The 14,835-nt window shown below is 47.7% G+C and overlaps 1 protein-coding gene and 1 non-coding gene across 2 annotated transcripts in view; one reads left to right on the forward strand and one right to left on the reverse strand.

Moving 5' to 3' along the window:
- Npas2 (neuronal PAS domain protein 2) overlaps positions 1-14,835 on the reverse strand; it is a 176,601-nt gene that overhangs the window by 39,876 nt on the left and 121,890 nt on the right. The window contains exons 6-7 of the mRNA XM_051152748.1: positions 3,323-3,443; positions 2,216-2,329 (exon numbers count right to left, since the gene is read on the reverse strand). Of these exons, the coding sequence (XP_051008705.1) occupies positions 2,216-2,329; positions 3,323-3,443 (235 nt within the window). The remainder of the gene's footprint in view (positions 1-2,215; positions 2,330-3,322; positions 3,444-14,835) is intronic.
- Positions 11,274-11,421, forward strand: LOC127196046 (small nucleolar RNA SNORA48). Its single transcript, XR_007831444.1, has one exon. It is a non-coding gene; the product is annotated as a small nucleolar RNA SNORA48 (small nucleolar RNA).

A 14,835-nucleotide genomic window follows, 5' to 3' on the forward strand; every position in this document is an offset into this window, starting at 1 on the left:
ACAGCTAACAGTCACATGTTTCAGATATTAAGTAAAGCACTGTGCATACAGTTTACCACCCAGTCCTCTTCTTTTTGGCGTTGGCGTTTGAATGTACCACTGAGCCATATCCCAGTCCCCTCGCTGCATTTAAATGTACACAGAAGTAGCGCCAAGCATATCTGCACACCGACTCCACTATCCGTCTACAGAATTCTGCCTTACAAAATGGAAACCACATACCTACTAGGCAACCCCACCAGCCCCTCCGCCAGCCCTTGGCAGACACCCCTTTATCCTTATGAATTTAGTTATCCTAGGTAGCTCGCAAGAGTGGAACCACACAAATAAGGATAGTGCTTTTCAGAGCTCTTCTATGTTGCAGCCCATGCCAGAATCCCCTCCTTTTACAGGGCTGAGTAATACTCCACTGTGAGGATTCTGCACACTTCTTCTTAACCATTCAGCCACCGATGAACAACCGGGTGGCTTCTGGCTCTTAGCAATTGCAAGTGTTCATGCACGTGCACAAACACCTCTCTGAGCCCTGCTGTCACTTCTTTTGGGTGTGTACTAAGAAGTGGGGTGAGTAGATCGTACAGTAGCTAGGTTTCCTTTTGAACAAATCAGCACGCACATTTCACACCTGTCCTAAATCGCCATTTTACTCACCCATACCATGCGGCAAAGGATCGTTGAGGGTGAAAGGGGAAAAACTCTGGTTAGCCCCAGCACTAGGATGTGGTGCTATGGCCTTGGCTTACTCTGTTGGGACCTGGGGCTAATCTGGCTGGGGTGACAGCCCCAAGTGGGTCAAGTCAAACAGTAGTAACTACAGCAGCTCAAGTTAGAGCTGTTCTCAGTGTTCTGTGCACCTGCCCCTCCCACAGCCGTCCCCAGTGCACCTGCCCCTCCCACAGCCCTCCTCTGCTCACTCTCCCCTCCCACAGCCCTCCCCAGTGCACCTGCCCCTCCCATAGCCCTCCTCCGTGCTGCTGCTCAGCATCCCGCTCTTTTCTTTTGATTATCATTTCTCTTTCTTCATCTCTCCTCCTCCGCCAGTTCCCATCAGCATCTTCTACTTTTTTCCTCTGTTGTTTTATGAAATATTAGCTTTTCTACTTTGTGTTGAGGGCCACAGCAAATAAGAAGCAGGCCTCACTGTGCTCTGTCCAGAATGAAACTTGGTTTTGAAATATCTGGCACTAGACCTGCATTCCCTTCGCATTCCTTTTTAGCATGGGTCACAAGTAAGAACGTGTGTTTAAGTGTCTCTGCAGCTAGAGGTTGGGTAATTAATTGTCTTGGCGGTTTCTGAAAATAACACTGACTTCTGCTTGATAACTTATCCAACCTACGTTCCTGGCTTATGGTAAAATAGCCCCTTTACTGTGCACAGGGGCCATAGTGAAAGAAGGCCCACAAATCAGACCTATTAAATCAGGCTTGCGCCAGGCGTGGTGGTGCACGCCTTTAATCCCAGCACTCAGGAGGCAGAGGCAGGCAGATCGCTGTGAGTTCGAGGCCAGCCTGGACTACAGAGAGAGTTCAAGTCAGCCAAGGCTACACAGAGAAACCCTGTCTCGAACAACAACAACAACAACAAAAACAACAAAAATCAGGCTTGCAGCAGGATTGTAGAAGAGAGACAGATGCACAGGGACCAAGGGGACAGATCTGGGTGGTACAGCATAGGCATGCTTGGCAGACTGTGCAGGCTCAGCCTGTTCTTTATTAACTGTATGTCTGTCCCACCACCCTGAAAAAAAAATGGATCTCATACAATGTGCATGCTGACACAAGCTGGTGTGTGGATGTGTTCTTGAGTGTGAGAGAACACTGATGAACACACAGAGACACAGACAGACACAGACACACACATACACATACACACACACAGACACACACACAGACACACACAGACACACACAGATACACAAAGACACACACAGACACACATACACATAGACACACACAGACGGAAACAGACACACACACACACATAGACACACACAGACACACACACAGACTGACACAGACACACACACACACACACACACAGACACACACAGACACACACACAGACCGACAGACACACAGACACACATATATAGACACACACAGACACACACACACACAGTCCTGGGAACAGAAAAATCCAATTGCAGACATAAAACAATTCTTCGGACCTCATGAGAAAAGGCACCATGGAAAGGCTAGGCCAATGAAAGCTTACCATTGTTGTAAGAGCGAAAATTTCCTACAAATTTTATGTATTCATAAGTTGGAAATTCCTTTGGGTTCAAGCTGCCTCTGAGAAGATGGCAATAAAACTCTAAATCGTTGTCAGCTGGGTCGTTAAAGGGAGAAGAGAGAAAGGGAGAGGAACGTTACACAGACTCCAGACTAAACAAGTCGCGCCTTTATGACCTACTCCCCGCATGGCCTGTGTGGTTTTCTCCATATGGCGACTGCTAGCCCCAGCTCCTAATCCTTGCAGCTCCAGGCCTTCCTCTTCATAGCTCGTGCACACTCCGCTGTCTATACTTGGACCCAATTAGTCAATTTGCCCACAGACGTCTGTGGTTGGTTATATCGGCATTGATTAGTTCTGCCTGTTTTCAAATGGCATACTAAAATAAAGCTGCTCGCATAGAGCCACTCGCTTTAATTTAATCTCTTTTGCTTTGCTTTGAAGGAAAATCAGACGTACGACGGGACCGATTATGCATGGAAACGGACTGGGGCTTGAGCAAAGGCAAGCATCTTTGCTGCCGCCTGCAATTGCGTCTGCTTTGTTAAGTGGCGCGTGGTAAGCATGCACCACGGCCCGCCTTCTATCTGGGATGCCAAATATTTTGATTTAAACCTCAAACCTCCATAAAACCGCACATGTATATAAATAACCAGATGACAGCCACAGGAGGACAGAATATGGATTTCCGACCTAATTATTTAATTAGCAGTTGGTTAGCTGGCTCTCATAGAGACTTTATATTCTTGTCTTCCCTAAAATCAGCAGGCTGCTCACTGATTTTTGCCCTATTTATTACCCTTAAGTAAAAAGGCATTTCTTGTCATACATGAGAACCATGTTATTATTCAGAGGCTGTACTTTCCACTTTTCCACATGAAAGCTAAAATGTCTTCCATGCTCCAAGTTCCAGTTTTAGCTTCCACTTAAAATATACCTCAAAGGATCTTGGAAACGTTCTGAGTCACGAGGAAAATTATTCTTAAAATTAGTCCTCCCTTCTTAATCCATTCTGCCCTCCTTTCATGGGCTAGAGCTATGCTCTTGCCCCTAGCTACAGCAACAACCCGGGGAAGGAGGAGAACTTACATTTTAGGAATTCTGGGGAGGGGGAATCCGTCACGAGCATATGGGAGGAAAGTAGTTTATAAACTTCGGAATGTTCTTGTTCTGGAAGGAAATTTAACAAGTTCTGATCCATGACATCCGACTGCAAGAGAAAATAGAGAGAAAAGGCACACGCTCGACCGAACGAACTTCAGAGTGAAGGCAGGCCTGAGCGCTCTTGGCAGCTCCGAATTGATTCAGAGATAAAAGTTGGGGACCACATGGGCTGTGAAGACCCTCACGGACTCTTCCTCTGTACCCTAGAGTTGCAGTGTTAAAGGTTCTTTACAGGGGTTGGGGCTGTGGCTCAGAGAGAGAGAGAGAGAGAGAGAGAGAGAGAGAGAGAGAGAGAGAGAGAGAGAGAGAGCGCGAGCGAGCAAGTGAGCTTTCCTAGAGGGCACGAGGCCCTTGGCTTAATCAGCTGCAAATGTATAGATTAAATGTATAGATTAATGTATAGATTAAAAAGGAAAGGTTCTTGGGACACATATATGATGCTCTCTGTGACTCGGGGGACACTGTGGAAGAGGGGGTGGAAAGGGCATAAGGCCGAGGGGATCAGGGAGGCTGTCCTTTGGACATGACCTGGCTGTTGTACTCACAACAGCTCTGGATGTCTCCCCAAGACCTGTGTGAGACACCAGCCCCTATCAACATTCCATCATGCACCTCAAAGAGCCTTGGGAGGGTCCACCCTTCCCTGATGAGCTGGGAGTCATTTGTATAGGCACCGGCAAGTTGCCCATGATCCTGTAAATAACAGCCTGACCCGTGTTTATATAATAGGCAACCACGATTAAACTCATCGGGTCAACACCCCCAAACAAGACAAAAATCATGAGAGTAGAAGGGGATGTATTGGTTAGAAGGAAGGGCTTAAGGGGAGTGAGAGGAAGATGACAGGGGTCACGGGAGGTGAAAAGGACCAAAATATATTATATATGAAACTGCCAAAGAATAAAAACATTGAAGATTTTCCAGATGTTCTTCAGCATGCTCAGGAGATCGTGACACCAAAATCCGTAGTGCCGGATTTTCACAGAACCTGGGCTTGGATCATTTCTAACAACCTTAGAATGTCGGAGGTAACATATACAGAGTGGCATCGCTTACAGACTAATGACAAGGAGAGGGGGCCTGTGCACGGTCAGGGAGGGCACTGTTTAATGTTAAATCTTCCCAGCCTGCAGCTGGTTCGGTCTGTGGACAAGGAGGGTTCTGCATGCACTCACTCACATGCAGGTGTGCTACTGGCTGTTGGCTTAGAAACAAAACGACCAAGTGGTAAGCTTGACATGTGGTGTAGAAGAACCAGGCGCTGGCCTGCCTCAGCGAGCCCTATTTGCTGGAGAGAGTGGAGAGAGTCACTCATTTAAATGGCCATACAGAGACCATGGAGTTTTCTGGACCTTTAGGCCAGCAAAAAGCTGCTGTTTATTTCTCATAGGTCTCTAACTGACAGAGGTAAACTTTTTCCGAGTGCCCAGTATGAATACTACATACAGTCTAGGCACAACTGTGTCCCATGGAACTGCCAGTGAAGTGGACGGAAGTGGAGATAGTCTGGATCCTTGACTGATGGCACCAGCCAACAAGATGCTGAACTCTCGGGAGGTGGCCCGCGTGGCTGAGGTATAACCTGGTCAGTACAACATGACCAGACGTATGTGGTGAGGAGCTCACAGCAAAGAGAGGAGACCCACACGGCTCACCTTCTTTCTCATTTTTCCTTACTGACACATCCTCACCAACTTTCTTTCAAGTACACAGGCCGAACCTTAGAGCAACCACTCAGATTCCCCACACTACAGATCCATAAATTTTAAATCTGTCATCTTAATTCTGTCCTGTCCTCTACACATCTGGGGTCCTCATCTCCGTACATGGCATTGCCAACTAATTGGTCACCAGGTGCACGACACATGTAGGAGGCATTCGGAGCATCTCTGTCTCCTCCGTATACCTTCATCCCCACACTCAGATAGTATCTGTCTTGGTTTTTTATTGCTGTAATGAACCACCATGATCAAAAGTAAATGGTGTGTGTGTGTGTGTGTGTGTGTGTGTGTGTGTGTGTGTGTGTGTAGGATTTGAACTTTTTAAAACCTACTTTATTGGGGTTCTTTAATGCTTATGCCTCCCTTTCAACCCACCTACCCTAGATAGGAGAGAAAAGAGGTTAATGTGGACAGGGGAAGCAGACCTTTTTAGACTCAGTTCCTGGGAGGGATTTCATTGGTGTAGTTGGCAGGATTCCAATAGCCCCGCTAAACAGCAAACCAGCAATTCAACAAAGGTGACTACAACCCAGCCACTGGAATCTGGAGCAACACCCGGAACCTGGAACCTCGAAGCCTTCGCTGGAGCGGTTCTCTTGAAGTGAAGTGATGAACAGCCAATACCAAAACGCCACACCTTTTGTTTTGGGCTCATATATGTATATATCTCCTCTCAGAGTCGGGACTAGGATATTTATTAGTTGGCAAAGACCATGCCCCCGCAAGAGGTGGTTCCTTTTCCAGTGGACAAACATCACCTGTTCTCTTACAAGTCTGTTTTCAGTGGAAAAACACCTCACACCCTCACACAAGTCTGTTTCACATCCCACACTTGGGATCAAAACAAAAACATGTTTACATCCACTACAGGGGGGTTATTTGGATTACACTTCCAGATCACTGTTCCTCCTTAAAGGAAGTTAGAACAGGAACTCAAACAGGGCAGGATCCTTGAGGCAGGAACTGATGCAGAGGCCATAGAGGGGTGCTGCCCACTGGCTTGTTTTTCATGGCTTGCTCAGACTGCTTTCTTATAGAACCAGGACCACCAGCCCAGAGGTGGCCCCACTCAATCACTAATTAAGAATCCCCATCAATCACTAATTAAGGGAAGGCTCTACAGGCTGGCCCACAGCCAGATCTTAAGGAGCCATTTTATCAAACGCGGTTTCCTCTCAGATGACTATATTGTACATCGAGTTGACATAAAACTAGCCAGCACAACTGCCCCTGGTCAACTTGACACACACACACACACACACACACACACCACTGTTAAGATACAGCCTTTCCTTTCTTGTTCATCCCCAAGATGACATATTAATAAAGACATCACAATATAAACCATTTTACAAACTTAAAAAGCCCCACAGCCATACAAATTCAAACACCTGGGCTGTCTCAATCAATCTCTCTCTCTCTCTCTCTCTCTCTCTCTCTCTCTCTCTCTCTCTCTCTCTCTCTCTCTCCTCTCCTCTCCTCTCCTCTCAGTTTAAAGTCTCTCAACTGTGGGCTCCTGTAAAATCAAATAAAAGTTAAGTACTTTCTTGCCGGGGTCCCTTGCTGCAACTGGGCTGCATTTTCACCAACAGCCTCTCATAGCCTCTCTTAGTGATGCCAAGCCTCAACTTGTCTGCATGACCCCTTCAGTCCTGCACCTTCAACTGCCACTGAGGCTGCACCTTAACCAGTGGCCTCTCCTGACCTTTCACAGTGGCAACCCCAAGTGGCTCTCCATGACCTGTTCATGCCTTCAAAACCAGTACCACCTGGGTGACTCTTACACTACCAAGTCTGACTGCCAGCACAAGGTACAACCTCAGCTACTTCTGGAACATAGCTTCTGTGTGCTGGCCCCGAGGAAACATGTCCAAGATTTCATCTCAACGCAAACAGCTCTGATACGGTCTTCAAACTTCACAAGCCAGCGTCTCTGTCTTCTGCACTCCTCTCAGCATTCTTACCCTCTGAGCTCCAAGCAGAACACGCAGCTGAGCTCTCAGTGACCGCTTTTCAAGCCCAAAGTTCCAAAGTCCTCCCACAATCCTCCCAAAACATGTTCAAGGCTGTCATAGCAATATCCCACCACGCTGGTGCCCATTGTCCTAGGGTTTTTATCGCCGTGACAAAACGGCCTTGAGCAAAAGCAAGTTGGGGAGGAAAGGGTTAAGCTGGCTAACACATCCACAGTACTGTTCATCTGGGGAAGGAAGTCAGGACAGGACCTCAAACAGGGCAGGACTTATTTCCTCTTATACACCCAGGTAACGTCGCTGAGGGAAGTCAAGGGTAGGAAGTCAAAGCAGAAATATGGAAGCCAGAGCTAAAACAGAAGCCGTGGAGTGGTGCTGTGTATTGGTTTAGTCCCTATGGCTTGTTCAGCCTGCTTTATTTTTTTGTATAACCCCTGACCACCTGCTCAGGAGTAACGCCCCTGCCCCCAGTGAGCTGAGCCATCTTACATAAATCATTAATCAAGAAAGTGCTCCCATAGATTTGCCTAGTCTGATGGAGGTATTATCTTAGCTGGGGTTCCTTTTCTCAGATAACTCCAGCTGTGTCAGTTGCCAAACAGACAGCAACAACAACAGCAACAACAGCAGCAGCAACAGCAGCAGCAGCAACAGCCCAACCAACCATGACAGTGTCCGTGGGCTGCTTGGTTTCACTCACTGCAATTCTCTCTATCACTTCTCTGCTTCTGTGGCGTCTACCCCTGTCGGCATCGCCTTTACCTCTTACCTGAGTAGTGATGTGGACAAAACAGGCTTCTTACCCTAATGCTGGTCCTTCATCCAGCTGGACTTCCCTAGCAGCCAGAAGGGGTCCGAGGTCATGTCAAGTCACCACTTGCTTATAACTGTCCCTGGATTTGCCCTGTCCTAGGAACAGGGGCTCAGCTAAACATGGTTCTTATGCTCTGTGCACTTTACCTGTCCCGTTGCCAACACCACGCACTCCCCCCAGTGTTCCTTTCTCCTGTCTGTCAGGTGCCTCTGGCCTGACCACTCTGCACATTTATTGACGTCTGATGGGTTGCTGAGCTTTGAAGCCATATCCTCTGAATGAGTCTGCAGCTCCCTTCCTGAGTGTCCTCTCCCTGACCACTCACCCTGCACTCCACCTCTGACATGCTGTTAGATCACATTGAGGCTGCTAGTTTATAGGCCTGTGAGGACAGCCCATCTGCTGGGTCACCAGTACACTTCCAAAAAGCTCACAGGAGTCCCAGAGAGGGTTTATACACTGGCTCTGCCTGCCTCACAAGCGACACTTTCCTCACATGCAAGAAAGAGGAAGGGTAAGGATTAGGTGAGAACATTAGCCTACACCACTGACCAAACAGTATACAGCAAACGCCCCATAAATGCTAGGAGTGCTGAGCAAGCATGTAGGGAATGCATATAGACACAGGTACAGTGCAGTGGTGTTTTCTTGCTTGCACACCTGCAGGCTGGTGTCCTCTGCCTCCGTTGTATCCATAGTAATCCCACAGTTTGTTCAGTGTTCTATCTTTGGTCCCCAGCATGTCATGTGGACCAACTGGATGGCCAGCCCCACAAGAGGAGGCTAAAAACGTAAGTGCCTAGAGGAGAGCCTTAACCATGGGTTCCGACTTCAAACAAAGCACTGGGCAGTCGCCAAGAGAACAATCCAGAAGCAGGACTCCTTAGGTGGAACCCAAGGGTAGGATGGAGTTTGGGGGGTATGGTTTGAGTGGAAAAGAACCCCGAGACAGAAGTCACCACACACATACACATGGCTGCCAGAGAGTAGCAGCAGGGATGGCGGGGGGCTATGGAAGGGGATGCTGCAAAGAGAAGCCGGACCCAGGTTGCAGAGTCCTGCCTGGAGGAACCAGTGTGCCAGGAGGGTCCCAAGAGGCTGTGAGAGCAGGCGGCCTGACTTGCCAATGGCCCAGAGACCCTGGGTGGTGACGGGAAGCTATGGCCCAGGTCAGCCTCACAGTCATGACACATCCCAGATTCCAGGCACACACTCCAGCGTGTCCTGGGATGCTGAGTCCATTTAGCGATTGTCACAGCTCATAGGTAGGTTCGTCAGGACGCCACCTTGCAATTTAAAGAGATCCCACTCTCAGTCTGAAGGGCAGGGACACCAGAAACCATGTTAGAGATGTTCAGGCTGCGAACAGAAAGGCACTCAGTTCACTGCTAAACTCCAAGCAGTACAGCTAAGGGAACTGGGTGTCAGCCTCCATTTGGGAGACGGAGAAGAAGCATTACAGAGCAGGCAGGGTGACAGAGAAGCATTACAGAGTAGGCAGGGTCTCTCTCCTTCTGGAGTCAGCATCAAGGCCCATGAGCAAGCTGGCTGGCTGCCTGGGAGTTAGGAGAGGGAGGACTTGCATGGCTTGCATGGAAGGCGTGAATTCTTACCTCTGTGGACAGACATTACTGGTCCCCCTACCAGCTCATGCCATCACCCCTGTTTGGCTTTCACCTTCTTCCCTCTGATGCTCAGGGTTTTATTTTAAGCCAATTCCCTCTGGCATTTTTAGCTTATGACTAATGCTTGCAGATGACAGTAGCTTTTCTTCTTAAAAGATATTTCAGACTCTTTAAAACCCCAAAGTCATCCCATGGTCTTTTCTTTGAGGGTTTCATCTAAGTCCTTTCCCCCAGGGTGGGTGTGGCACAGGAAAGAGAGAGGCCCTTGTGTGGAAGAGCAATGGTAGGCTAGAATGCTGAGGGGCACAAAGATGGATGGGTAGAGGTAGGTAAGCTGGGTAAACGGAGGTTGTGAGGTTTTGGTGGGTTCGTACTTAAGCAGGACTTAGTATTGCTCTCAGATCTTACATGCATTTGCTACTTATTTTACTATGATGCTATTTTCAAATGCTAAAGATTGCCACAAGCAGGGATAATTTGAAAATTGAACCACTAGTGTTGATGGAAGAGTAAATTACGTTTGCAATTGCACTGTTTCTTGAATGAGTTGAGCTCTGTTGATTAACATAGTAGCAACTGCAGAGACGAAGACCAGTCTGACTGGTCCTCAGGAGCATCCCTTACCTAAGGGAGGCTACCTATGGGAGGCAGGAGGTGGGAGGGGCTCTCTCCCACTTGTTGGTAGACCCTGGGTTGATTATCTAGGGGTTAGCCCCACTTGCAATGCTCCCGGGAAGGCCTCCCTGGAGCTCCACACTAGGTTGTTTTCAGGTTTCTTCTGGCCAAACCTTAAGTCTCAGGATGAGCTGAGACATCTATGAACGCAGGAGACTTCTTATGCTTGAACAGATAACGTTAGTTCGGTGGCATCCAGCAAAATGTGGTGAGCCTGTACAAAGAGCAACTTCAAGATGGCTGGGCTCTGCAAGTGGGCTGCGGGGGCATGCAGTCTAGAATGTCCCTGAATGGCTGTAGCAGTTCTAGCTGAAGCTATCTACTGGCTACAGGTAAAGGGGACAACCTGAGGGGTTCCAGGATTGCCTCCTATTGAGAAGAGATGCCAACAAGCTCAGGGAAATCCTAAAGGCCTTGACCCCTGAAAAGAAGACAGCCACCGAGAGACATGCCTGAGCTACTTAGATTTAGGCAAGTCTCAAAGCAAACTCATGGCCAGACGGTTATGCTTCCAGAAGACAGAATGGAAATCACTTTGACCATGGCTCAGTGAAACAACAGCTAAATATAAAAAGTGGCAAACTAAAGGAAGCATAGCTCTGCTTACCATTTTACCCTAAGGACAGGGAGAAGTTAAGCCATACAGGGGTTTACACGTTACCTACCTATGCTAAAAGGACCCAGGCTGAGGCTCAGTGTGCATTCTTGGCATTTGGAAGCCTGGACTGTCCTAATTGCAAGCTTCTCTTGTCAATAGACCAGACATAGTTCCTGCTTACTTCTGAGTGAAGAAGGATTTGGTACCAACCTCTGCAGCTTAGAATTACTCAAAGAAACTGACTAGGATCTGGGCGCATACTCTCGTCTTGTTCCTACAAAGCCAGTCACCCCTCTAACCACACTCTTTCCTCTGTGCAAAAGGGTGAACCCCCAATGGCCCTCAGGATGCAGTGTTCTCATCCCCTGGGCTCTGGGCATGTGTAACACATGCGCCTCGTGGTCAACCTTTTCTATCTAGTGTCATATGTATTCAGACATCTCCCCTACACCAGGAGGTAGTTAATCCCCCACCCCCGCTCATCAATGAGCAAAGAGACAGCTTGTTGGTGGTGCTGTTCTTAGATCAGCCAGGGGCAGAGTAGGTGGCAGTGCTTTGTTCATCCTAGCTTGACGCCTTGGTTGATGGCCAAAGCTGTGTCATGCCTAGGACTCATAAAAATCAAATCATATCAAATACAGGTGGCACAGTGTGGGCAGAGGAAGATAGAGATCTGTGCACCACCATGCCACCCACAGACCTGCCTTTTAGTGGTTGCACAGGTGGGCCTCACAGTACAGAAGGAGGATGCCACTGGCCAGCTAGCTGTGTGACCAGCCTACAGCCCAATGAGCAAGTTGGGGTCAGATTGGAGAGGAAAAGAAGTGCCGTAGCTTGGGCAATGTGAAGAGATGGAACTAGAGAGGGTATTGTGAGTGACCAGCCCTGCCACCTGGTGCCATGGTGGGGTATCGGCCCAGTCTGCCACTGAGGGCCATGTCTGGGTCCAAGGCAACATAGTGCATGGGTCAGTGTTGATGTCTGAGGCTCATATTATGTCTAGAGACCATGGGGATGTCCTTGGTCAGGGCAGCTGCTGGGGACCACGTAGATGTCCAGGGGCTGTGCAGAACTGGCCCTGCCCCTCACTCTATTCAGAGCTCTGGATAGCCTGTGAAGGGATGGGTCAGCTGGCCCAGACCCTTGCAGGCTGCAGTACTTGGGAGAGTAGGCCTCGTGCCTTGACTGGGTAGCACAGTGGAGTTGGCTCTGGAGGCGAGGGTGTGGGTGAGGCTGACACAGGGCATGAGACCAGGAGAGCTGACCCTGCCTCCTGCTGATGTCAGCACTGGGTAGCCTAGCCGGGACCAGATTCAGGGCTCTGAGTTATCCCACCTCAAAAACCTATATCATCTGTAAACAGTGAAGGGGCCAGTCCTGCTGATCCAAGCCTGTAGGATCTGCATGACACGGGGCAACAACAGGATGACTGGGCAGGACTCCTGATAAGAATCCAATGTTGATGGTGTCACAGAGGCCTGGGATCTCAAAGCAGACCAATGACTCATTGCAAGGGAAGAAGTGTGGACAGAGGGATACACTGTGGGAAACACTGGCATTCTGCAGCTTCCATAGTGAGACGGTTTTTATGCTTTTTGTTTGTTTGGTCTATGTGTGCGTTTTTTATTTGGAGGGGAAGGTTGCAAGAGCAGATGTGAGGGAATGGGGAGATGGGCTGGACTAGGGGGTGTATGAAACTCACAAAGAGTCAATAAAATGTGTGTGTGTGTGTGTGTGTGTGTGTGTGTGTGTGAGAGAGAGAGAGAGAGAGAGAGAGAGAGAGAGAGAGAGAGAGAGAGAGAGACTGAAGCTACGCTCCCTGAGAATCAGTGTTCAGACCATGCATGGATCATCTGCCTCCCGTTACAGAGAAAGTCCCTCTGTGTCCCAGGTTCCAGGGTTCTGACTGAGGTCATCAGGCTTGTGTGACAAGCACTTTGACCCGCTGGGTCACTTCATCAGTGTCATAAGTCATGAAGACAAACAAAGGGCAGCACAACGTGAGCATCTCTGATCCCAAAGTCCAAAACATGAAACTTTTTTGGTTTTTTATTTTCTTGAGACTTAAAAAAACATTTATTTTATGTATGTATCTTGCCTGCACACGTGTCTGTGCACCATGTGTGTGCAGTGCCCCTGAGGCCAGTAGAAGACACTGGATCCCTTAGAACTAGAATTACAGAAGGTTGCCAGCAGCCACGAGGGTGCTGAGAGTTGAGTTCAGGGCAGAGCAGCCAGTGGTCTTGAGTGTTGAGTCTTATCTCTAGCTCCCAAACCAGAAACTTTTAGGAAAATCCTGTGCCATAAACTTTTGTCTAATGCATGGAATGGCTTAAAACAACTCCTAGAACTTTCCTCAGGCTGTGAACATCAGGTGTGTCTGAAGCATAGATGTGTTATTTTGTTTAGATTTGAGTTTATCCTCAAGGCATTTCATTATGCAAATATAAAGGCATAAGCAAATGTATGCAAATGAGCAAAAATCTTGGCAGGGGGAGAGAACTATGCTATACTGAAACACTCTTTGTTCTAAACATTTAGGGTATGAAACTCTTAACCTCTACAAAATTATAGCTCAGCAAACAATTCAGATTTAATAAAACTGCAAAGAAAAATAAGCAAGCATTTATTTTAAAACTTAGGAAGACAATTGTCTCTAGGTGGGGCCTGATGAGAGAGTGGCAGACGGCCCTGCTCGATCTCAGTGATGAGTGGGCTACCTGCATGTTCTTGCCCACTTAGTCATTAATTTAAATACTAGAGATATGAAATATATGTGTGTATATGTATACCACACAAATACACATTAATATGTATATATGTATATTTGTGCATGCACACACACATATATACCTGTGTGTAATATATATGAAAATCAGAAAGTACACACACACACACACACACACACACACACACACACACACACACACACACACACACCCTTACTTTGGAGGCCTGGACCTCCAATCCATGACCAGCTTCCTGCTGTAATCACATGGGGCTCTGCCTTAGGGCAATCTGATGACATGACTGACTGTGGGCATTTCCTGCAGGGGAGGGGAGGGGAGGGGAGGGGAGGGGAGGGGAGCGTTTCCTGGAGGGTGGTTCTGCTGGCCTTGGCCTTGATGCTGTGTTTTACAGTAACATAAGCCAGAGGCTATTCCTTTCCTTGTATGTGACTGGTCTCTCTACTGATAAGCCTCATGGGAACTTGCCCACACATCTCATGATAAGCCTGCCATGTTGTCCTTAATGGCTCTTCTACCTGGAGGTCTAACTCACGTTAAGGTATTTTTCAGCCTATAGGTTTCTCTTGGGGCTTGAGGTATCCACAAGCTTATCTTTCTCTCTCCTGAGGCATGCCCACCTTGACAAGCTCTGGGCAGATAGTTGCTCCCATAGAACATGCCCATTTACGAAGCTGGTGGTTTGTTCATAAACACTGAGACACATAGTACCGTACTCAGGCTGGGACATGGTCTCCATCTTCAGGGTGGACCATGACCCAGTACTTCAGGCAAACACTATATTAGTAAACAAACCAGAAAAGGAAACCAGGATGGTGGCTTAAAAAAAAATACACAAAATCCAAACAGGAAACCCACTCATGCCTACTCATGCCTACCATAGTTCTGCCTTAGCCAGACTGCTTCCTAAATTTGGTCCTTTGCATATAGCCTGATTTCCTAGCATTTCTCATGAAAGTCTGCCATCCCAGAAGCTCCTTTAGCCCTGGGTTTCCAGAAATGTGTGGGCATGCACATGCACACACATGCGTACACACAACTCCATTTCTGCTTTGATTGCCTGTGTTCACTCTAGACACCAAGAAAGGCCAGATACGTTGATGTCAACACCACCAATGAAATTGCTTTTATCTTAAAATCACTTTCTACTTTGAGGGTGTTTTTGATTTTTTGCTTGTTTCATTCTCCTTTTTCTCCTCTGCCATACTGGAAAAAAAAAAAAAAAAAAAAAAAAAAAAAAAAAAAAAAAAAAAAAAGTTCATGATGTCTCATCAGGAAATTGCTG

Source organism: Acomys russatus, chromosome 11, assembly GCF_903995435.1.
Source record: "Acomys russatus chromosome 11, mAcoRus1.1, whole genome shotgun sequence".
In the NCBI taxonomy this organism is placed as follows: domain Eukaryota; kingdom Metazoa; phylum Chordata; class Mammalia; order Rodentia; family Muridae; genus Acomys; species Acomys russatus.